Genomic DNA, 25,225 nt, shown 5'->3' with positions numbered 1-25,225 from the left:
ATTTAGTGACTTGCTTCAAAAGAACAAGCATGGAAAAGCAGAAAAAGTGATTCGATATCGGAGACACCTAACAAACACGACCTTGGCCAGGTGATCAAGGTCAACCTCATCTCTGTTAAATCACGTTGACCCATCATACTGACAGCACAAGGCGATGAGGTTGCCACTGAGTGTCTGCATTCTTCATTCCCAAAACTCAGAACCCCAAGTGAACCATGAGAACATCAGGCACACAAACTTCAGTCCAGGGTTGTTGTGCAGCTTCTCAAAACCACCAAGGCCATCAAAAGCAAGGAAAGTCTGGGAAATTCTTACAGACCAGAGGGAACAAAGGAGGCAGGATGAAAACAGACAATGGGGAAAATGGTGAAGTCCCAAGGAAGTATGGAGTTTAGTTAATAGATCAGTGTTAACGTGTTAGTTGTGACCAATGAACCGTAGTGACAAGCGACGTTAATAATCATAGGGGGACGTTGGGGTGGAGTATATGCAAACTCTCTGTACTATCTTTGCAACTGTTTATTTGTTAAAAAATTTTTACTTTTTGGCCGCACCGCACAGCTTGTGGGATCTTAGTTCCCTGATCAGGGACTGAACTCATGCCCCTGCCTTGGAAGTGCAGAGTATTGACCACTGGACCACCAGGGAAATCGTCTGTGGTATAAATTTTAAACTAATCTTAAATAAAAATAGAAGATTGTAGTGAAACCTGTTAACATTTTCAAATACAAGCGCAAACAGCATTACAAGCTTATCACTGGTGGTCTTTTCACACACTTTCCTATAATAAAAATAAAATGTAAAAAAAAAATGTTTCCATCTTAATTATAGGTTGAAAAGCTTGATTCCTTTGTCACTGTGTTATTTGGCTACTAAAGTGCCTGAAATAGGGCTGGTCTGAATTGAGATGTACTGTGATGTAAAATGAGTTTCCCAGGGGGCTCAGTGCTAAAGAATCCACCTGCCAAAGCAGGAGCTACAGGAGACATGGGTTTGATCCCTGGGTGGGGAAGATCCCCTGGAGGAGGAAATAGCACCCCACTCCAGTATTCTTGCCTGGGAAATCCCATGGACAGAGGAGCCTGGTGGGCTACAGTCCATGGGGTCTCGAAGAGTTGAACACAACTGAGCACAGACATGAATGAATGTGATGTGAAAATATAGCCTGGATTTCTCAGTAGGAAGAAAAGAATGCAAGGCACCTCGTTAATTGTTATATTGATTCCATGTTAAAATGTTAATATTTTGGATATCCTGGCTTACGTGTATTATTAAAATTCATTTCACTTGTCTCTTTCTACCTTTTCTAATGTGACTACTTGAAGATTTGAAGTTACATCAGTGGTTCGCATTGTATTTTTATTGGACAGTGATGCTCTGAAGAATTCCAAAGGTGAGGGGCATGTGGGCAGGAAGCCCCAGGTAAGGAAAGACCCACCTCAATGCATGATCTCTCAGGTAGGGGAAAAAGACACAAGCCACTGCAAAGTTACAAATTTATTGGTCTGGAAATAAATACAAATATCTCATTAAGAAATTCTTCTGGAAAGACTTGTACATAACAGCTTCTTGTTCTGATTCAGCCATTTCTGCCTCCCAGGTGGTAGATGACAGGTAAACTGAGTCATAATCCCCCAAGCTGCCTGGAAGGCTTGACTACTTTCTCCCAGTAACCACCAGGCCCTGGTGGCTGATGCACGCTCTTCCATTCATCCTGATCAAAACTTGCTATACGAAGATCCATGGTTAGCCAAAATGAGATCGAAAGGCAGTAAGTAGTACAGGAACTCGACAGCTATGTTGACATTGCCCAGAAATGTCAGTGATGCCACCCTGCTCAGGGAGAAGTTAGAGGGGCAGGGAAGAGAGGAAGGCGGGAGAGAGAAGGAAATCCCATGGAACACACATTTCAGACTCCGTACATCTTTTGGACCACCACTCCCCATGTGAATCACACCCCCTAGCTGAAGATTCTGGAAGGTCACCGGGTCAGAAACCTTTGGCAGTCAAGTTCAGATTCACCCCCACATTGTCAAAGATTGGAAGCAGGATTTAACTTAATCACACATGATTCCTGGGAACCAGATGGGATCGACTGAAATCACAACTGCACTGGACTCCATCACAACCACAAGGAATCCCTTACGTCTAATCACCAAAAATGCCACCCCACCCCAACGCCCCTGCCCCGGTGCTGCTGCCTGGAGACACATCACAGCCAGGCCCAGCTGTTTGCAATCTTTCTCTCCATTTCAGAGAAAACAACTACAAATCTACACACTCTTCCCCATGAATGAAATAACCACTTGTTCACGTATTAGGGGTAGGAAGTAGGGGCAATGGAGGGGGAGGCAGGCAGCTGATTCAAAGCTTTAAACACACAAATACCAAATGCCTGCCAAGACCGTTTCTTTGAAAAACTGGAAGGTTTTGTCCCCTACTTTTGTTGTCCATTAAAAAATGCCAGGAAAACAGGCTTGTAGGCGTCAACCGTAAAAAGTGTATATATGCACAAACGTGTTAAAAAAAAACCTATTTCTTCAAGTTAACTATGGAGATTTGCTTTTTCCAAATACTTTGGAGCCTCCATGTCAATTCCACCTCTCTCCCTGCTTCCTGTTTGGCTTTTTTTTTTTTTTTTTTAAAAAGAGCTCCCCACCACTCCCTGCTCTCCCCCTCCCCAATCAGAAAGGGCTTGGTTTCCAGAATCTGGGTCTGTTTTTTCTTTAGTTGGAGAGGAAACAGGAAGTAGGCGGGCTGGGCTTCCAACAAGGTGTCCCTTTGCGCCAGGATGCTCTGGCCAGGCTAGCCTTGGATAGATCGAGTGTTTACTCTGCACTGGTTTCTGGCAGTTCGGCGTCTCCGAAGGAGGGTAGGAGGGTGGCCTCTCAGCCCCTCGTTTGGGGGAGGGGGGCACTGAAGTGCATCTTTCCCTTTGGTCCACCCCGCCCTACCCTCACCAGAAAGGGCGACCCCACAAACACCCAATCTCACCGTGTCGTCACCAGAGCTCACTTGTACAAAATAAGCTTTGGATTAATACCGAGTTAGGAGTTAACGTGCGGTTGGCAGGCAGGGGTGGGGAGGGGGGCCAGAGGAGGGGCAGCTACAGCGATCGGTCCCAGAGTCCAGGGGCGGCCGGCTGGCCCCGAGGCCGCCTAGCAAGACACCTCCGTGGAGTTGGGCCCAGCACTGCTCCCGGGGCCGCCAGAGTTGGGGATGATGTCCAGCCGCGTGCCCTCGCTGGTGTGCGAGCGGCTGCGGGCGCCCTCGCTGGTGTGCGAGCGGCTGCGGGCACCCTCCAGGGATGTGACGCTGGAGCCTGACGCTGTGCGAGACCTCATCAAGCGGGTCATGCTGGCGGAGGGCACTGCGGAGAGAGGAGAGAGCTCAATGAGGGGGTGGGCAAAGGTCGGAGGCGCTCGCACCTCAGCAACGCAGCCTGCCGCGTGCCCCGCCTACCCGTGGAAACTTTGCTCCTGTTCATCTTTAAGGCATCCAGCTGCTGGGCCCCCTGTCATTTCCGTGCCTACTCGTAGAGGTGAAGAGCCAGGCTCAGGCTGGGTGAGGACTGATGGGTCCCACCCTGGCATGAACCCACCAGCTGAGTCTTGATCGCAGCTGTCTGCCACTCACTTACCAGCTGTGGGACTCGAAAAGTGTCCCTCTCTGAGACCCCGGCCCCATGTGTAAAATCAGAATACTACCATGGACCTCCGGGTATCAGCGCCCAAGTGCGTGCCCCCCACCCTGTGATGTCAACAGTCTCTAGAGTCACGAGGATGTTGATAGTTGGCCCGGCTAATCCCTGCACGCCACAGGCTGGAAACTGAGGCCACACGGAGTGGTCAGCTGTCACCTCTTCCTGTGGGCAACCTGTGAGCTTCCAGGAACTCTTAATGGCACTATCCATTCCGAAGGACTTAAAATGCCCTTAAACATGGCAGGTGGCTGAGAAGATGGGATGAAGAACCCCACCTGTGCTGGGTTGAAGAGCACCCTCCCAAGTTCATAAGCACCAGAATCTCTGACTATAACCTTATTTGGAAATTGGGTCTCTGCAGATCTGTCTAGATGAGTTCATCCTGGTTAGGGTGAGTGCTAATGCGAAGGCTGGTTTCCTCCTAAAAGGAGACAGATGCACAGGCGGGGAGCAGCTGAGTGGAGACAGGGCAGAGGTCAGAGTGATGCAACCACCAGCTAAGGGCTGCTGGCAACCACCAGAAGCTGGGACGAGGGAAAGGAGGATTCCTCGGAGAATCCTTACAGGGAGCATGACCCTGCCTGCATCTCAGTTTTGGGCTTCTAGCCTCTAAAACTGTAATACTGTGAGAGAATAAATTTCCGCTGTTGTAAGCAACGGAGATTTGTTATGGCCACCCTAGGAAACTACTCCATCAGCCGACTGAAAAGCCTCTTTGTCAAGATCACGTTGAATAAAAGACGCCACACACTGAGGCAGTGATAAGTACAAATGCATGGAGGGGTTATGTTATTGGCTCAGTGGGCAATGTTATTGGCTCAATTGGCTCTGTTGGCTCTTTGCCACAGACACTGACAAACAGAATTTATCCTTGCATACTGAATCTTCTTAAAGAGCCAGCTCCTGAATCCAGGAAAAAATCAGGATCAATCCCACACCTGTTGCTCACATACTTTCTCTGAGCCCCCGCTGTTCCTTGATCCCACATCTGGGGTCTTACTGAGCCTACAGGCCTCTGGTGACCCTAGCATGGAGTCATGGATGCTAAGGGCTTGGCACACTAGCTCCCAGCTGTGAGCAGGCACTCGGGAAATAAACGATTCCTTCCCTCGTCTTTGGTGGATGCCTCTAGCTCTTTCTGTTGTCTTTCCCTATGATCTGCAGGCTGCTTTCTGGAAATAGAAGCCGACATAGCGGGTGGGGGGCAAACAAGGCCGGCCTCCCACTTTTCTCCCCAGAATGTACTTTCAAAGCAGAAATCCAAACCCATGGCAGGTTCAAGACAACTGAGTTGCAGTTTATGCCTGCAAGGAAAACAAAGCCCTTCTCGAGTTACTGCCTTTGCTGCACACTTTCCCAGAGGGGCAGAGACCCACAGGCAGATGTTTTCTGTTGGAAGAGGGCTATTTGGGACATGACTCCTGCCTGGAGCATGAAAATCAGGCTTGCCTGCTCTCAGCTGTGCTAGAAACTAAATGTGGCTGAAGCCAATCTGAAGACTGCGGTCAGTAGACCAAACATAACATTACTATTTTAAATGAGCAAACAGTTTAAGCCTCAGGAAAATAAAGGGAAGAAAAAGGAAGTGACTAGACATTCAGACTTCTTAATTAAGATGAGCACTCGAATTAGAAATCCAGGCAGCAGAGAGGGAGCAAAACCAACCACATAGAGGCTGAAACCGTGGCTGACACACCAACATGTACCAACAGTGGATGGTGCCCAGGAGTGTGGTTGAACTTAGGGTTGTCTGTCCCGGTCATGGGACTGCATTGCTGAAAAGGGGCAGTGTGCGTCTGTGAAAAAACTGGAACCATAACGCAAAGAGGCTGCAGGCTCTTTAGTTATGCTGCTCTTTATCTTTAAATTCTCAAATCTAATGATTTAGCAGACATGCTCTGCCTTGATTATAAGTAACTTTATCACCCATTTGCTCAGAGCTTTGCAGTTTTCGAAGAACTGTCACAGATCCCCACTCTGTTTCTTGCTTAATTTCTGAAAGCCTCAGTTTCATCATTTGTAAAATGAGGATAAGAGTATCTCCTAGGATTACTGTGATCGTTAAATGAGAAAAAAAAAAAAAAGGACCTAATGATTCTTCATCACCACCACCACCATCACCACTGTCTCACCCGGCATCATCCTCACACCACCACCACCATCACCACTGTCTCACCCGGCATCATCCTCACACCACCACCACCATCACCGCTGTCTCACCCGGCATCATCCTCACACCACCACCACCATCACCGCTGTCTCACCCGGCATCATCCTCACACCACCACCACCACCACCGCTGTCTCACCCGGCATCATCCTCACACCACCACCACCATCACCGCTGTCTCACCCGGCATCATCCTCACACCACCACCACCATCACCGCTGTCTCACCCGGCATCATCCTCACACCACCACCACCATCACCGCTGTCTCACCCGGCATCATCCTCACACCACCACCACCATCACCGCTGTCTCACCCGGCATCATCCTCACACCACCACCACCACCACCGCTGTCTCACCCGGCATCATCCTCACACCACCACCACCATCACCGCTGTCTCACCCGGCATCATCCTCACACCACCACCACCATCACCACTGTCTCACCCGGCATCATCCTCACACCACCACCACCATCACCACTGTCTCACCCGGCATCATCCTCACACCACCACCACCATCACCGCTGTCTCACCCGGCATCATCCTCACACCACCACCACCATCACCGCTGTCTCACCCGGCATCATCCTCACACCACCACCACCATCACCGCTGTCTCACCCGGCATCATCCTCACACCACCACCACCATCACCGCTGTCTCACCCGGCATCATCCTCACACCACCACCACCATCACCGCTGTCTCACCCGGCATCATCCTCACACCACCACCACCATCACCGCTGTCTCACCCGGCATCATCCTCACACCACCACCACCATCACCGCTGTCTCACCCGGCATCATCCTCACACCACCACCACCACCACCGCTGTCTCACCCGGCATCATCCTCACACCACCACCACCATCACCGCTGTCTCACCCGGCATCATCCTCACACCACCACCACCATCACCGCTGTCTCACCCGGCATCATCCTCACACCACCACCACCACCACCGCTGTCTCACCCGGCATCATCCTCACACCACCACCACCACCACCGCTGTCTCACCCGGCATCATCCTCACACCACCACCACCACCACCGCTGTCTCACCCGGCATCATCCTCACACCACCACCACCACCACCGCTGTCTCACCCGGCATCATCCTCACACCACCACCACCACCACCGCTGTCTCACCCGGCATCATCCTCACACCACCACCACCACCACCGCTGTCTCACCCGGCATCATCCTCACACCACCACCACCACCACCGCTGTCTCACCCGGCATCATCCTCACACCACCACCACCACCACCGCTGTCTCACCCGGCATCATCCTCACACCACCACCACCACCACCATTATCACCGCCACCATCCATCCTCACGTCACCAGCACCACCACTACCATGACCAGCATTACCATCCTCACGACAAGTCTCTTAGGGAAGCATGTAATCAAAATTAAAGAAGATTTTCATGGTTTCATGGGCTGTTGTCTTCTTGGTCCTCAGAGGGCTAGTCCTCACCCACACCTTAAAACATTCCCTGGTGTGAAATAGCTTGTGCTCACCAATGGAGGGAGAAGGAGCCACTAGGGTATGAGGAGACACTGGAAGCTCTGCACTGCGGCCCACCCTCCACGCCCCTAAATACTTCCCGGACGTGCCCGGCGTGCAAAAGCTAAAGCTGCCCACGGTGACACAGAATCCTCGGCCCAATCCGTTTCCAGTTCCCACCGCTGCCCCTCGGTCCACCCCCTGCTGGGAAAGGCCATACTCACTGTATCCCATGCCCTGCACGAAGTACTTGAAGGCCTCGGCCAGCTTGGCCGGCTGCAAGAGAAAAGAGCAAAAGTGCAGTCAGTCACCGGAGGTCCGGATCACTCGGGGCCATCGGGAGCCAGGCCTATGGTCACCTTCATTAAAGAGCTTGGCAAAAGACGGAAACACCATGTGTTGACAGGACAAAAATACAAAAGGAAAGCAAAGAACGGGATGATTATGGAGAACAAACTTAGCTTTGGCCAGGAAGAACGTTCAAATTCACTACATAGCTGGAGGAACTTAGTCAAGTTACATGACCGGTCTGAGCCAGCTTTCTCACCTATATAATATGGGCAGAGTGCTACACCTGCGACTGAGGATTTCTGTGAAGAATGTATCATTGGATAAACTGATGTGTCCAGAACAATGACTTTATGAGGTTAGTACCATCTTCATATACATTCCATAGCTGAATAGATTTGGAGAGATAAACAATCCATCCAAGGTCTTCTGGTTAATTAGCGGGCCTGCACATTAATCCAGGATTTTCCAAATCCCATAGCAGCTTACTCTCACCCCAGTAGCAGGCAGGCTGGTGGCTGGCTGGATGAAAGGATGGTGGATACATGGATAGGTGAAAATGAAAAAACGTGGATGGAAAGAAGGAGGGAAGATGGATAGATGAATAAGAGAAGGATGGATGGTCTTAAGGAAGGAAGGATGCAAGGATGAAAGGAAAGGAAAAATGGAAAGGAAGAAGGGTAGGATGAGAGGATGGATGGATGGATAGAAGGATGGATGAACAGACAAATCTCTTAATCACCTGGGCTACTTTAAATAAAATGAGTTGGGATTGCTGCAAACATACGCAGTTTGACCAATTACTCTCAAAGTTTCACTAAACCAGGAGGTGATGTTTGGGTAAAGGTCATATTTGAAGGCTAATTAATTCCAACTCTCAAATGTAATGTCCTGGGTCTGTTCTCACACCCTTTCACTTCACTGGTGAGCCATCATCAGAGTGGCCTTGCCCACCTCCACCAACTCCTGCCACTGTTCTCAAAGAGCCAGGTGATATTTAAAGAAGAGTCTGTGTTAAAAGTGCCCTCTAGGAGTCGCGGGATGATAAGATAAGAACAGAGTTGCAAGTTGGAGCTGCAGGAAGCCAAGGGCATCTGTGTTCAACATGGCAGACAAAACAAGAGGATGGGCTTGGAAACGAGATCTCGGCCCAAACTCAGCTCCCCTGCATGCCCATAGGCAATCTCTGCCGTCTGATAGCCTCAATTCCCCTTCTGTGGCTGCAGTAGAAGGCACGTTCTTCCTCTCTCTAAAGCTTATTGCAGGGATTGAGTGGAATGAAGGATGGGAATGCCCTTTGTAAACACACCCAACTTGCAAGGGCAGGAGAAGGCAGGATTACAGAGCCATTGGTTCTTGTTGGGCTGCTCTCCTGAGGGGCTGGGCTAGTTCAGCTCCTGCCATGACATTTAAAATGTGTTTTGGGACTTCTCTGGCGGTTCAGTGGTTAGGACTCTGCGCTTTCACTGCAGGGGCCACAGGTTTGATCCCTGGTTGGGGAACTAAGATCTCACACAAAAATAAAATAAAATAAAACCTGCTTTAATTATGGCTAGGGTTAGAGTCTTCTCATTTCAAATAGAGAAAGGAATAAAGGAGGGAGAGAGGAAAGAATAATGGTGCCCCTTCTCTTCAGCCAATTTAAGTTGCACTGTCTCAGCAGGGTGTTGTGCAGGCTGCGTGGATAAATAGCCCATCATAAAATAGTGTGCAACTATTAACTCTTATTTACATCTAAGCAGGCTCTACTGGGAACCCATCTGTTCCCTCTGAAACTGAACCATCCCATCCTTCTCTGGCTACTCCCAGCTATTAAATAGGCAAAACCCAACAGCAGATACGAACGTGAAAATACTTTGTTCTTTGCCAGTAGAAACAGAGAGGGACACTGGAGAGGGAGGCTAAGAGAGCCACACAAGGCCACTTGTGCCCGATTACTGCTGCATGCACACACAGACACACATGCACACAAAGACACACATACATATACACGTGTGTGCACACATACCATGTGCACGCGTGTGCACACACATGCATGCACCCACAGGCGCATACATATACGCACGTGCATGCACACACACATATACACATGTGTGTGTACACACATACATATGCACACAGAGACACATACATATACACATGTGGGTGCCCACAGACATACACATGCATATACATGTGTGGATGAACACACACACACATACACGTGCACACACACATAGGCACACACACACACACTTTGGCCCATCTCCTCTCTGTGCTCCTTGCTCTGGCCTTGGGCTCCGGCAGCCCATGACTACGGCCTTTGGTCTTCGGGGTCAGGCACACCTAGATTCTGGTCCATGACTGCCAAGCTATGTCTGCTCAGCAAATCCCTCCCTGCCTTGAACCCAGTGCCATCTGCTCCACAGAGGCTCCTGCCGGAGGATCCGATACGTCCTGACGTGCAAGCACTTTTACAAATGGTAACAGGTCTACAACGTGTCATCAGACGTCACGGTGCGGGGTCGAGGGGGAACAGGCAGTGAGGGTAAAGGGGGTAACAGGTCCCAGAGACCCCTGCCCTCCACGTGGGGAGTGGGGACAGGTGTGACTCACCTGGGAGATCTGCGGGAGGCCACCGCAATCTGCCATCTAGAGGAGACAGGGAAACTGGTCAGTGCAAGGCCTAGGTGGAGGGCATGCCGACACTCTGGACTGGCTGCAAGTGGTCATCCACTCTGCCTGCTGCCCTACCCTGGGTCCTGCCCTGTGAGGGGACCTGGATAGGTTGTGGGTAGGGAAACCCCCACCTCACTCAGCTAGGCTGCTCTGATCACTAACCATGTCGGCATTGAACTCTGCCTTCTCGGCACCATTACTTGCAGCTTATGACAGGCCAGGCACTGTGCTAGGCCCTGTAGGTGGTTTCGCTCTGCCCCTCAAGAACCCTGGAAGGGATGGCTGTCCCACTTTAGAGGCAGAAACTGGGCCAGAGAGAATTGGAGGAACTTGTAAAGTCCTGAGCGGGGTCTGTCTGACCAGAAAGCGTTCACTGCACAAGACCCCATACATATGATCTCTTTAAAGACTCCTCGGAAGGAAAATGCAACATTCAAGCCTTCTGGTCTGATGAGGCTCCTGGTTGGTCATCCTCGGTAAATGCTGTCGATTCTGAAGGTCCTATTAAATCGCCACATCCAAAGTCATCGCTGCTTAAAGCCATTTCAGGCACGTGTGAAGATTTATCCAAAGCCTAGGGCTCTGGAGCACTTGGGGAGGAAAATGCGGATGGGATAAGGATGGGGAAACAGAGCTGGAAGGTCTTTTCCAGTGAGAGTGAGTGAGGTTGTGGCCAGCCTACAGTCCAGGCTCAAGGTCAAAGTCAGCTAACCCACGGAGGCCGGAAGGATGTAGTGACAAGACAAGGGAATTGAGCTCCAGGGCCCATGAAGCAGGGCGGGGTGGTGCAGTGGGCAGAGTCTGTCTAGAATCAGGCCCTGCCCACACAATTCCTGTCCATCCCTCTCCAGAGCACCTTGGCCAGCTGCCCGTAAGCTCCTGGACTCCCATACATAGATCCCTTCAACTTTGCAGTCTTGGGTTACCAGCCAGCACTCAGTCGGTGTTGCTGAACAGACAGTCATCATTTCTGTGGTTTCTGACCACCAGTTATACTATAATCAGGCACAACTCAATTCTGCAGAAAATTTTTGGTGTTTCTAAGAAAGAATAAGTGCAATCCCCCATTGTTTTTCCTGTACCTTGAGGAGAGTGGTCTTCGTTGGGTCTAGTTTCGAGTTGCACTCCACCTGGATGGGAAGAAGGAGAAGAAATTTCTAATTTCCTACCTGAAGGCAAAGTCATAAACTTTACCCCCTCCTTGCCACTCTGCTACCACCATCAGAAATTCCAATATTCCTACTGGTATGGAAGAAAGAACACAAGCTGTGGCATTAAACAGATGGCTTTAAATTCTAGCCCTGCTACCATGAGCTGTGTGCTCTTGGACAAGCTACTTAACCTCTCTGAGCCTCAGTTTCCTCATCAATAAAATAAAGACAGTGTCTTTTTCAAAGGGTTGTGATGAAGATTAGCTAAACTCTAGAAGGTGCTACAGAAACAGTCACTAAATGAACGGGCTTCTTTAACCAGCTGCTGCCGATGATTCTTCAGATTCAACATCCCCAGTCCTGACAACTATTCTTCACATGAAACCACATCCACCAAACTGGTTTCTTTCTTCAGTTTTTCAGTGACCCTCTTAAAAGTGCATCCAGAAGTGAGAAAAATCCTCACTTGTGATGTCCAGGGTGCCTAAAGTAGAATTATCACCTCTCTTAATGTAAGCAATGTATCTTTACTGATACATCCTACGATTATGTCCAGTGGACTTAAGGTGAAGTGTTAGTTGCTCGTCGTGTCTGACCCTTTTCGACCCCATGGACTATAGCCCTCCAGGCTCCTCTGTTCATGGAATTCTCCAGGCAAGAATACTGGAGTGGGTTGTCATTTCCAGTGGACTAGATTGCATGGTGCATTTGGATGCCCCAGGTTTTTACTAAATGAACATTTGCAGACCCTGGACTAGCTCACCTCTCAAAGCACATCACAATTCTAGACTTTTCCCAATAGCCCCTAAGTCTCCCATGTCCCCAGCTGTAGTGACGTTGGAAAGATAGAATCCTTGTTTTACCTTTACAACATCACAGGTGGGAATTAAGGGGTGAACTGGGCCCTTCCTAAGCTCTGCTCCCCAGGTCCCTCTCTGCCCTGTCAGATGATAAGGCTCCAACCAGGTCTGAAAGTGCCACCTGACTCCCAAATGGGCAGAGAGTCTCCTGGCCAGGAGTTCAAGTGGCAGCATGCCCATATAAACAAGCCAGTGGGAGACAGCTCGGCAGGTGAAGGGGCCTGGGAGACGAGTTAGAAGGCCCACTGCCAAGTCACCAGGGAAGGAAGCTGGTGGCTGGGCCCTCTGCCCAAAGTCCAATATGGCATCCAGAAGATGTCACTTGCTCTGATGGGAGCAGAGGAAGGGCAGAGGGCGGGCAGAGAGACTTCATACAAAGTCAACCAGATCTGGACCATAGATTTAAGCACAGAAGCTACTGGTGATTTCTACGTACCACAGCATCCACAGCAGGAGAACTGTCCCCAACCACCAACAGAGCAGGACACCTGGGGGCAGGGAGAGAGGGGGAGTTAACACAAGGTTCATTTAAAGATTCTCATGCTCCCAGACCTGCCAGGCTGGGCCCAGAATTCTTAAAAAAAAAAGAAAAGAAAAAGAAAAAAAAGAAAGAAATTATTTTGTTTTCCCCGTACTCTTCTCTCTTTTGCTGCCTTCTTTCTCCACCCTCTGCTTTATTCTTAGGATAAAATGGGTAAGTAGTCATTTACACCCTAGTATGAATTTCAGCCAGAGAATTTCTATGCCCTGATATTTTATTTTTAAGTACTCCTCAAGGAAGGATGAGTAGGATTTTGCCAGTCATCAAAAACAGAGATAAAAAGGACACACCTAATTAAGGAAATTGCATGTGCCAAATTCAGGTGTCAAATAATATGGTTCACGTAAGGAACTATAATAAGACATAGTCATTACTGGTGGAATCCAGTTGGTCATACCCAGGACTGTCTTTTCCTTCTAGTTTTATAAAGCACTTCAAAGTGGGTCCTGTGCCTTATTTGTCTTCAGACTCTGTGAAGCAAAGCCTCAAACGGTTGGGCATAGAGTAGGTGTTTCATAAATTCTGTCGGGTGTGGTTATTAGCATGCCTTGTTTGAGATCTGAGGTCCCCCCAACCCTAGGTCTCAGGGACGCCCTACAAGCCAAACTCCTGCACAAACAGATGAGTGAGGCTGGGTCATGCCCAATCCCTGGCTAGAATCCACCCAGGTCTTGCCAACTGGGCTGTCCTAGCACCAGGCAGGCAGTCCTGCCAAGCTCAGGGCTAAGATGCTGCCGGCACCGGCCAGCAAAGCTGAAGAGACAGCGCAGAGGGGAAGGGCAACTCACTGCAGGGTGACCGTGTGGGCTCCAGGCATTGGCCGCTCGATCTCCAGGTCCCGCCGGCTGCAGACAGCAAACAGATGCACCGTTATGACAACGTACCCTCCGCTGGAGGGAGCCCCCTTCCACCCAGGCAACCCCCGGAGTCCTGCACTGGCCTCTCTGGCAAACAGCCACCCACATCCCAAGCTGTGTGGGGTCCCACCCCAGCCCCTCTGGGTCCACAGAACTGGCTTCAGGGGCAGCAGGACGCATACATTTCCTGTGGACTCCACCTTGTTGTCCTCTGGGTTTTTTTTTTTTTTCCTTTAATGCACAAATCACATCCTTCTGCGGAGGCTTCCTCATTCCCACCTATCCCCCAAGCCACAGCCTTCACCTCCCAAATGCTGTCCAGGCTCTTCTTTTAGTCTGAGTCTTACTTCAACGCCTAACTCGGAGTCCTCTACATAGTAACCAAACCATCTCTTTAGAACTCAGACCTGACCCTTTCACTCCCTCCTAATGCTCCTGTGGTTTCTCACTGTACAGATGGCCACCAGCCTCTCCCTGCCTGGCACCTCCCAGCATGAGACACCCTTTCCCAGCGCTCAGCCCGGAGCTGGTCTGGCTGGATTCAAATCAGGCTCCTCTGCTTGCTAGCTGTGTGGCCTCGGGCAGGGTGCTGAACCTCTCTGGGCCTTCGCTTCCCCAGCAGGAGATGACAGTGAGGGCACCCTCATCATGGAGTTTAGGAGGCATCAGTTCTTTCCTGCAGCGTGTGGGGCTGCGGGAGCTGCTGCTGGTCTCCTCAGTGCCCACCGCCCAGTCAAAAGCCTGCCCACCCCAGTCCTCGCTAGTGTTTGCTGAATGAATGGGTGCTCAGCCTCCGTGTCTTCAGCTATTCGCTGCGAGTATTACCTGGCCCTCCATCACTGAGAGGCTGGGAGGAAGGTAGGTGGGAAGAGACACAAATGCCCTTTGTAAAGTTGAGTTATTAACATGTGAGGAGACACAGAGCCCAGGAGGCTCATCCCTGACCCCTCTGTGGAGTGGCAGACTGAGTTCCTTGGGGATTCTAGAACCTTTGGCCAACATCAGTGGCCCCAAGCTGTCCCCTTCCCTAGCTGAGCCCCAGACTGTCACCCAGGTATGTTTGAGAGGGCTGCACCCTTGCCAAAAGCCAGGCTAAGTTGCTTCTTACCCTTGGAATGAGTCCCTCACCTCCCAGTAGCCTTTCTGGATTCTTCTCCATGTCCCTCTCAGCTCTCCTCACCTCTGGTCCTTCTTAGGGTCAGCCTCAGCACAGGCACATACGTAAATCCACGTGCAAATCGTTTGCCATGTGACTGCATGTCACTCGTGCTTGTACCCCTGGTGGTCTGGAGTGGAGTTAAGCTCCTTGCAAAGTACACATGTGCTCACTCAGTCATGTCCGCTCTTCACACCCCATGGACTGTAGCCGGCCAGGCTCCATTGTCCATGGGATTCTCCAGGCAAGAATATTGGAGTGGGCTGCCATTTCCTACTCCAGGGGATCATCCCAACCCAGGGATCGAAACTGCGTCTTCTGTGTCTCCTGCACTGGCGAGGTGGATTCTTTACCAATGTGCCACCTGGGAAGCCCCCTTGCAAAGGATCAATACTCAAAACTCCGGGAGGCACCTGACTTCCCGGGGCCCTTACTGGGAACCCTTGTTCTGTTCATCTATATGCCCCAGGGCTGCTATTAACTTTATGCTCCCCGCTCCCTTGCCCCATCTTAGTTCTGGACCTACAAAAGCGGCCATCGTGTGGCTGAACAGCACAGGGTACCTGTTGTAGGCGTTGATGAACAGGTGCAAGTTGCCTGGGTTCATGTCGTTCACGATGTGGTGGCGGTAGGTGTGGACTACCTCCACGTTATTCTGCATTTCCTCCTGCGTAGAGAGAGGAGTATGTTGTTTGTGGAAACTATGGCGCTGGCTGGTCACTACCCTCGCCATTCTTCATCTTATTCAGGTACAAAGTGAAGATGGCAATGCCTAATCCATAGGCCTGCTATGGGCGTGAGGGAAGCTTTGTGAAAGTAGAAGCTGTACCCAGAAGCAGACTGATGTCTGAATATCAACTGCGAGGAGAGCGATCACCAAGCTGGAGGGGCAAGCATGCCTTTCTGGGCTCAGATTTTGGGAGTTCTGATCTGAACTCAGTCCTTCTGGGTCTGAACTTGGCTCCATCACTGTCCTTTTACTGTACAAGTGTTTTACCTCTCTGAGCCTCAGTTTCCTTTAATAATTTAAAAAAAAAAAAAGAGTGGGAGTGACATCACCTACTTCAGCAAACTGTAGGATTTAATAAAGGTTGGGCTGTCTAGGAAGTCCATTGTAAACACTGATGTGACTTTAGCAATTACTATTATTTTCTTTTTAATGGAAATAGATGAAAAGAAGTTTTTCATGTTTGCAAAACAAAACTAACCCATGCAATGGGAGGTTGCCGGAAAGAAGCTCAATCTTGATTCCCAAGAGGGCCAACCAGACCTTTGCAGAAGGCCGGCCTCAGCCTTCTCTCTCCCTGGTTCCTTTCTGAATGTGATTTGAGACAAACAAGTTATGAGCTTGTTCTGTTTCTCATTTGTACAATAGAGGATGCTGCAATTTCATGAAAGGGCCTAACGTAACTGACGACAACCAGATCAAGAGTGGGAGGGAGCAAAGAGGGGCCAGTGTCGGCCCAAGGCTGTGTCAAGACAGTCCACGATCACTGAAGCAACAGGGACCAACTAGCTGTTTTCCCAGAAAGAAATCAGGAAAGTCACACTCTGAGGAACTGTGCTGGGGTTACAGATCAAAACAACTGCAGTAAGTTGGGGGCACCAACAGACACCCCAAGTAATTTCAGGTACAGTCAGGCAAAGTTCTCACTCTATACTTGACACCCCCCTTCCAAGAAAATACAGACAGTGGCTCTGATCTTTCCTATATTCCTATGAGGTGCACATTATATACTCAGGGTGGAGAAATGTAATGGAAACTGAAATATAAAAAAACAGGACTTTGGCAGCCTGAAAGGTTGTCCCAGTGATGTGTTCACATCACACTCCTGGACCTTGTGAAGTTAACTTATTTGGAAAAAAAGGTTTTTGCAAATGTAATTAAGGATCCAGAGATGAGGTCATCTTGCATTATCCCGGTAGGTTCTAAATCCAGAGATTTAGAACCAGCGTCCTTGTAAGAGAAAGAAGGAGATTTGAAACAGATACAGAGAAAGCCGTGCAAAGATGGAGGCAGAGACTGGAGTGAGGGACCACCCGCCAAGGGATGCTGAAGCTACCAGAAGCCGGAAGAAGAAAGGAAGGACCTTCCCCTAGTCCCATTGGAGGACTGAGGCCCAGCTGACACTTGATTTCAGACTCCTGGCCTCAGAAGTGAGAGAGAATATATGTCTGTTGTTTTAAGATATCCAGCTTGTGGTGCTTTGCTACCGCAGCCACACCAACGAACACGAGGACCAACACAACGCACAGCGCAGCAGCCCAGCAAACATCCGCTTCCCGGTGTCGTAAGGTCACGCTCTCCAGCCGCGGAGCAGGCAGTGGTGTGTAGGCCACACACAGGGAGCGGAGCACATCACTCCAGGCTGGACGGGCAACGAGGGGCACTTCAGACCCACATCCGGCCCTCTCCCTCGGCAGGAGGAACAAGGCCAGAGGCAGAGGCTACGCTGGCCAGGGGACAAGGCAGAACCATGCACCACTCCCGTGTCACCAGGGGCTTGGCTCAGACCAGCCTCAGTGCACAACAGCCCATCTGAGAGCCAGGTACCAGCGGAGGCACAGGTGGCCAGCATCCTGCATTGGTTACGGGAACCCACATTGGAGCCAGACTCATGGGCTCCAATCTCAGCCCCTCTCGCTGGCTGTGAGACCTCACACAGGTCACTCAACCTCTCTGGTCTCAGTTTCCTCATTCACCACTGGAGGGGGGGGAAAGTGTATATATACATACATATCCATAACTGGGAATAAAAAGTCTTTCTCTCACGAATCAGAGTCCCTTAGGACTGAGGCTAACACGGTCCGTAGATGTGCTTGCTGTTGGCTTTGTCATAGCCCAGAACTAAAAAGAACCCAACGTCCATCAATTGGTGAATGGAGACACAACCTCTGGTCCACCCACACCACAGAACACCACTCAACACAACAAAGGGATGAACTCTCAATATGCCCATCAACACAGATGGATCGCAAAATAATTAAGTGGACTGAAAGGAGCCAGATTGAAAAATTAAGGAGCCCATACAGTGTGATGCTGTTTACATAAAACTAGGGAATTCTGGTGAGTCTGCAGCGACCCAAAGAGGGTCAGAGGAAAACCAAGAGAAGGTGGCCCCGAGGAGGTCCTGGGGGAAGCTGTGTCGTTAGTCACCTGGGCGTCAGTGATGGTTTTTACTGGTGTATACGAATGCCAAAATCTGTCACATTTTATACTTTCAATATGTGCTGTACTTCAATAAAGCTGTTTAAAAACACTTCTGTTGAAGGGAGAGGGAGAGAGAAGGAATGACCTGACGACTGTGGATGAGTCACGACTCGCTGTTTGGGGAGGGTCAGGGGTCGTCCCCTCGCTCCGTGCCCTCTGCGTGGGGCAGCACATGACTGAACAACAGAACGTCAGGTCACACGCTCACCTTCCCGAAGAGGTGCGACACCACCATGTCTGGAAGGGCTTGGGTCCATCCGGAGATCTGGGAGGACAGAAGCAGGCAGGATTAGATCGCAGGCATTTGTCGCAGCAGCCAGACAGGGTCAGCAAACCCCACTGCCCTGGGGCGGAGCAGCGGCATGGGCTCCCCCGCATCCAAGTCTGGGGTCACCCCCGTGATGGAAGGTGGTCACCCGTCTCCAGTTACCTACGGGGCCTGGAGCCCTGGCAGACGTGGCCTGGCCCTCCATCCGTTCCTTACTCTCAGAGCCCGGGGCACAGGAGATGTGCAGAAAATGTGTCTGAACAAAGATCTCACAAGTTCCCAGCTTCCACCAGGCCACAACTCACCGAGTCCTCAGCAAGAGGTGGCGGGGGGTGCAGAGTAGGGTGTTGTTTGTTGCTTCCAAACGCACACTGAGTTGCTGGTCTATACAACAGGATCTGTTTATGCCCAACTATCCTTTCTGTGTCATCCTCCAGATTTTTCCCTCTCAAGCTAGTTTCCTCTCTGAATATTCTGACCTTCTCTTCTTTACCTGCTCCCACTGACAAAGCTAGAGTTCTACAAATGCTAGGCATACAGCAAGAACTCCGTAAGTGCTAAGTATACAGTAGGCGCTCCATAAATGTGTGTTGACCAACTTCAGTGTCAGGCAGGGACTGGTAGGGGAGAGAAGCTCTAGACCTGGGTGTTCTCCTAGCTGTGTGACCCTGGGTTTGGGGGGTCGCATCACAGAGCCGCTGGACCTCAGACCTCTCATCATAACCGGGGTGCCGGGAAGCTCAGAGTCATGAGGCCAAGGCGAGGGTGACACGAGGCAACTACACACGTCCCAGGATCTGACCCCAGTGTCTGACACACACTAGACCCCCGGGAGAGAGGTCTTCTTCTACCAGGGCTGCAGCTGAGAAGGAAAGATACAGCGCAAACAGTAAAACCCACAAAAAGCGCTCAGGCCCACATCAGCCAATGGTCAACGGCCCAGCCCCACGTCTGGCACAGGACAGCTACCAAGAAGCCAAACCGGCCCACTGCAATGTCACTCCCTTTGCTGGAAAACAAAATAAAAAACAGGGAGTGTGTTCCGCTCCTGAATATCATGCCAGCGGGAGGAAAGGGCTCCCGTGTCCTGGCAGAATGTTCCAGGAAGAAATGAAATATCAGAGTGGCCAGGGTAGGGTGGGAGGTTGTGGAGGGGCACGACCCCTTCACACTCCCTGTCCCCGACAGCCACCCCGACCTTGGCAAAAACACACTTTCCAAATGAGAAGCCAGGATAACCCCGGCTTGAAAGTCTTTGTCCTGTTTCCATTGGAAGAGTTTCCCCTTCTCCTTGGCAAATACTGGGGCCTTTATGAAAAAAAAAAAAAAACAATGATCATTTTTAAAAGATAAACAAGGAACCAGCCAGAGCTGAGCTTCCCGAGACAGCAAGGGCCCTTGCCTGGGCAGGGATGTGCCTGTTCTCTCTGCGTTTCCTGCCCTGTGGAGCTTGGCTCCAGGTGGGCACCTGGCACCTGCTGATGGAGGCGGGGCCCGCGGTGAGCCCAGCTGAGGGGTGATCCGAGGACCCCAGAGTCCAAGGGGTCCTCTTTGGCCCCAGTTCTCTCACTGCCCGGCTCTGTGCAACCCTGGACAACATCCTAACCCTGCAACCCTCAGTTTCCTCCTCCATAAGATGGTCACAACAATCCCCACTCCTGGGGTGACTGAGGATTGAATGAGGTCATGCAGATATAGCCACAGAGCGTAGAAAGAGAACCTGATAAACACTCAACACATGTTAGCTAATTATTATTGGCGTAAAACTAAGTGGCATAAAATATATAGATTTTTAAATTAATCATATGTGGGTGACTGGGGTGGCAGACATTTGTCTTTTGTTTTGTTTGTCTTTTTAGTCTCAGCATCTTAATATAAACCCAACATATGCTACGTCCCCAGTAAATACATCTTAACCCAGGCTCTCCTTATCAAAGCTGGCTGGAGACCCACATCCCACTGGTATTATTGACTTGGACAGTAGTGTCTTGTTGAAATCCAAATGGCACATGGCTGAGATCATGTTCACTATTCAAAGCCAAGCAGAGGAAAGCAGCCTTCTTTGCTGGGGATGGTGGAGGGGGGTACAAGGAGAGGTTCCTTGCAGTCTGCCCTCCAGGCAGAGTTGGGCACACCTGCCCCTCTGCAGGCTGGGATACCCATGGCTGACCCAGGCCCCCAGGCTCACCTTGGAGGCAGCCCAGTCCATCCAGCCTTCCGCACACGGGTTCACGTTGATGAGCACAAGGCCCTCCACCATCTCGGGGTTGTTGAGCTGCAATTCAAGGCACAGGGTGAGAGAGACAACCCAGCCACAGGAGAGACTGTGAACTTTAAAATCAAACTAAAGACAGAGAAAAGTCCAAGAGGGTCCGTGTGGACCCCCAGAGCAGGCTGATGCTCTGGATGTGCCCCCCAACTTCTAAAACTGAGGTTCCAGCATAGCAGATACTACATGGGACTTCTGAGAGAGCGCAAAGAGGAAACCGTGGGAGGAGTCGAAGCACACAGACTTGGCAGACCTGCCTGGGACAAATCACTTCACCCCGCGGCCCCTCAGCTTCCCCAGCTGTGAAATGGGCACATCACACCACGGAGGTCATAAATCAGACAAGGTACTCAGCTCTTCAGGAATCAGTAAGAATCCCCTTACTTCTCAGAGATAGAAATCTACGATAGAGTTGAGACTGTATTTTGTGGGCTCAGAGCCTAGACAGCCAGACCATTTTGTATTCATGCTAGCATTCCTAACCTCTAGAAAGTCCAGCAAATAATAGGCCATCAGATTACATATGGTTGAATACAATGTCTGGTCAGGATACAAAGGATCTGAGAGCCCCTGATGTGGACCCCGAGTAATGTCAGTGACGTTAACACACGCATCATGCTAACACACGCATCTCTGATTAGTTAAGCATCAGTCAGGGTCCATCCAAGACTTTCCTGACTACAAAACCTATGCAGCTGTCACAAAGAAGGGCCACAACACAACACTCAGTGGTGTGAGGCCCTGGTCACAGTCAGGACGATGATAAAGCATCTGTCTAGTGAGGCGCTTCAGTGAAGGGGAAAGGGCCACTGCTGCGTACCTAGGGGCACAGCCCTCACATGCCACGGGCATACAGAACTCTGGACCACACAGCCTTGTGCGAACTGTGGTTCTCCCTTGGGAAATGGAATTATGGTTCATTTTCTTTTCCCTTTTGTGATTTTTTTTTCTTTATTTGTGGTTTTTCCAATTTTCTGCCTTAATCTTGAATTAATTTTATTTAAAACATATTTTTAAAAAATGTTTCTTGTTAACTAACAAGGACCTACTGCACAGCACACGGAACTCTGCTCAACATTATATGGCAGCCTGGATGGGAGGGGAGTTTGGGGGAGAATGGATACCTGTGTGTGTATGGCTGAGTCGCCTCCTGAAACTATTACAACATTGTTAATCAACTATACTCCAACAGGGGCTTCCCGAGTGGCTCAGATGGTAAAGAATCTGCCTGCAATGTGGGAAGTTCCCCTGGAGAAGGGGATGGCTACCCAATCCAATACTCTTGCCTGGAAAATCCCTGGACAGAGGAGCCTGGCAGGGGCTATAGTCCATGATATTGCGAAAAGTCGGGCACGACTGAGCAACTAACACACTATACTCCAATACAAAATAGAAAGTTAAAGCAAGAAAACTCACAGCAAAGCGAGTGAGGATGTAGGCACCTGCTCCAGTTCCCATTCCAATGATGCTCTTCAGCCTAGAAGCAGAAATAAAAATTCACATCCCAGGCAGGGGAGCGATGTGAGGCCGTGCTGTCCTCGCCCCCTGCCCTGAGGAGCCCCATCTCTCCCAGCATCTGTCCTGGGCATTCCCGAGGGTGGCTGGCACCACGCCGCCTTACGTGCCCTGGAGGGCCTGCGATGCCACGCACTCTGTAGCCTCACAGAAGACCACAACCTCGGGAAGACTCCTCCCCTCCCTTCACTCTGCTCCTGACCGCGGCCGGGCTCAGACAGCACCCGATGGTCATTTACGGGAAGGCCGAGTCCCTGGACTGCCTCTCCCCACCCTTCAGCTGAATTTTGGGTTCTAAAATTTGGAAGGCAAGTGAACTGGGCAAGAACTCTGAGGTGTTATCATCACATGAAAGGCTCAAAGAAGAAGGAAATGAGCACTGAAGAAACAAGGGCCTGCAACCCATTCCAGAACATTCCATGGGAAAGAAAAAGCAATATGAGAAGAGAGGTGAGGAAAGGGTGGGTTGAGTGGCTGCCATCATGGGGTGGATTCCTCAGGGAGAAGAGCCCGACTTGCAAGAAGCACATCGGAGTAAAGAGACTGTGAGAAAGACACTGTCTGCAGAGTGTGACAAGCTGATTTCTTCCCCATCTTTAAACATTCACCTGCAGTTCAGTGGTGGGGCCAGATCAAGGCCCCAGGAGAGACAGAAGCTCGAGGCCACCTTTCTCAGCAAGCTCTTACCCAAACTGCTGCAGGACTCCAGGGAGCATTTCAGCCAACTGGTCCATGGAGGGATACATGTACCTTGGGAGAAGGCACACAGAGGCGGTTAGCGAGAGCTCAGACCCCAGCAGAAATAAACAGTGCAAACCGGAACACACTTGAAGGGCAGGGACGGTGTGACAACCTGCCTTGTGCACCCAGACTCCTCAGTCTAGTCCCTCCGTGGCCCCTATTCCAGGTACCCCCACAGTGCATCAGCCTGTTCCTCTGAGCAAGGATGCTCTCCATCCTAATCCCCCCAAACCCTCTGCCTTGTAAAGTGGCCCTTTACAAACTGCTTCCTATATCCCAGGTCCCACATTGAGCATTAGATGAGCACTGCAAACTCATCTGGCTTCCCAGGTGGCGCGGTGCTAAAGAATTCCGCCTGCCAATGCAGGAGACGTAAGAGATGCAGGTTTGGTCCCTGAGTCAGGAAGACCCCCTGGAGTAGGAAAAGGGCAACCTGCTCCAGTATTCTTGCCTGGAAAATTCCATGGGCAGAGGAGCCTGGTGGGCTACAGTCCACGGGGTCACAAAGAGTCAGACACGGCTGAACGACTGAGCACAGCACACAGGCTCATTTAATCTTTACAACAAATCGCTAAGGTTGCTATGGTTTCCTTTGTATAAAGATGATCAACATCACTGAAGCTAAGAGAAAAGTGACTTGGTTTCATAGATGAACAGGGACTTGGAGCTCAAAGGGTTTCAAAGGAGGTTCCCTGGCAGCCCTGCCGGGAAGTGTTCCTGATCTTACGGAAACCCCCTCTTAACTTCTCTCCCCAAGAGGTGCCCGGGACACAAGGTGGAGAACGCATACCACCCTGACGGGGTGGACACAGTGGGCTAATTCAGCATCAGGAAAGGAGGCCTGGAGAGTTCAAGGCACGAGACGCCTCGATTCACACATCCTTTGGGACCACAAACTTTGCTGACAGAGGGCTGGAGGAGCTCCCCTCTGTTCCAAACTGGCCCACAACAGCAGGTGCGCTGGAGGGTGATGGTGTGAGGGCTCACACTGGGGCGGTTAGGGAGCCTGCTCCACCTGACACAAAGAGCCGACTCACTGGAAAAGACCCTGAGGCTGGGGAAAACTGAGGACAGGAGGAGAAGGGGGCAACAGAAGGCGAGATGGCTGGACGGCATCGCCGACTCGATGGACATGAATTTTCGCAAACTCCAGGAGACAGTGGAGGACAGGGAAGCCTGGCGTGCTGCAGTCCTCAGGGGCCCAAAGAGTCAGACGCAACTTAGGACTGAGCAACAACAACAGCAGGGAGTCTGCCGGCCGCCTGGGTCTGACTTCAGGGCCAGGGCGTCCCCTCTGCCGGATGCAGGAAGCAACAGAGGCTCCCATCACCAGCTCCTCAGCAGGGCCCGGAAGGGATCTCTTGCTCCCACTGTGCCCGCCTTTCCAACGGCGACACGAGTGGTCCAACCCCCAGTCCCACGCGGAGCCACTTCCCCGCCTAGCTCCTTCCTCTCAACCAGCAGCAACCCTATCCACCACGTCACGCTGAACCCAGGTTCTCCTTCCCAATCATCTCCCATTTCTAGGCTGGCTCTGCCTCCCCAGAGCTCCATGCCCACACTTACTCAGGAGGCCCCCACGTGCAGGAAGCTGACTCCAGCGGCAGGAGGACCAGCCAGGCACCCCCCGCCCCCCATCCCTGCTTTGCCAACTCAGCCTTGGGATGAAGGGCGTGTACCCTGGAGGACCGAGGAGACCCCCATCCACAAGAGGCAGACAGGAGCCGGACCTATCCCACCCTCCACCAAGCCAAAGGCTGGAATTGCATGGTGACTTTGGGGAACAAAGACCCAGCACCTTAAACCCTAGGTCAACTGAATAAAAATTCCTGGGAGTGGAGTCAGGGTTTCAGAATATTTTTAAAATGTCCCCATCAGGAGCTAAGAGCCACTGGGTCACCCTAACTCTTTCAATCTGGCCAAGCAAAGATTGCTGACAGACCTTTGTCTTCATCTGCTGCTTTACTAAGTTTATAACGTGTATGTTATATCTCTGGGTGTCCCTTCCCTTCCTCTCTGAGAAAGAGTAATGATTTAGGATAAATCGGTGGATACATGTATATGTATGGCTAAGTCTCTTCACTGTCCACCTGAAACTATCACGACATTGTTAATCAGCTATACCCCAGTACAAAATAAATAGTTTAAAATAAAATAGAATAATCTGAAATACGATGAATATATGTAGATGTATAACTGAATCACTGTGCTGTACATCAGACACTAAGTCACTCAGTCGTGTCTGACTCTCTGCGGCCACATGGACTGTAGCCCACCAGGCTCCTCTTGCCATGGGATTCTCCAGGCAAGAACACTGGAGTGG

The 25,225-nt window shown here is 50.8% G+C and overlaps 1 protein-coding gene across 4 annotated transcripts in view; it reads right to left on the bottom strand.

The window, feature by feature from the left end:
* Positions 1 to 1,482: 1,482 nt before the first annotated feature.
* The window catches only part of NDRG1 (N-myc downstream regulated 1), a 56,607-nt gene continuing 32,864 nt past the window's right edge, over positions 1,483 to 25,225 (bottom strand). For all 4 annotated transcript variants that reach the window (XM_069599827.1, XM_069599830.1, XM_069599828.1 and 1 more), the window contains 11 exons: positions 22,849 to 22,911; positions 22,063 to 22,123; positions 20,566 to 20,652; positions 18,318 to 18,374; positions 15,462 to 15,565; positions 13,674 to 13,730; positions 12,781 to 12,832; positions 11,416 to 11,463; positions 10,271 to 10,306; positions 7,612 to 7,663; positions 1,483 to 3,370 (listed from right to left, as the gene is read on the bottom strand). In XM_069599827.1, the coding sequence (XP_069455928.1) occupies positions 3,159 to 3,370; positions 7,612 to 7,663; positions 10,271 to 10,306; positions 11,416 to 11,463; positions 12,781 to 12,832; positions 13,674 to 13,730; positions 15,462 to 15,565; positions 18,318 to 18,374; positions 20,566 to 20,652; positions 22,063 to 22,123; positions 22,849 to 22,911 (829 nt within the window). In that variant the 3' untranslated portion in view covers positions 1,483 to 3,158. The remainder of the gene's footprint in view (positions 3,371 to 7,611; positions 7,664 to 10,270; positions 10,307 to 11,415; positions 11,464 to 12,780; positions 12,833 to 13,673; positions 13,731 to 15,461; positions 15,566 to 18,317; positions 18,375 to 20,565; positions 20,653 to 22,062; positions 22,124 to 22,848; positions 22,912 to 25,225) is intronic.

The sequence above is a fragment of the Ovis canadensis genome, chromosome 9 (assembly GCF_042477335.2).
Source record: "Ovis canadensis isolate MfBH-ARS-UI-01 breed Bighorn chromosome 9, ARS-UI_OviCan_v2, whole genome shotgun sequence".
NCBI classification, from domain to species: domain Eukaryota; kingdom Metazoa; phylum Chordata; class Mammalia; order Artiodactyla; family Bovidae; genus Ovis; species Ovis canadensis.
Note: the sequence above shows the minus strand (reverse complement) of the source record. Positions and strands in the feature narration are given on the sequence as shown.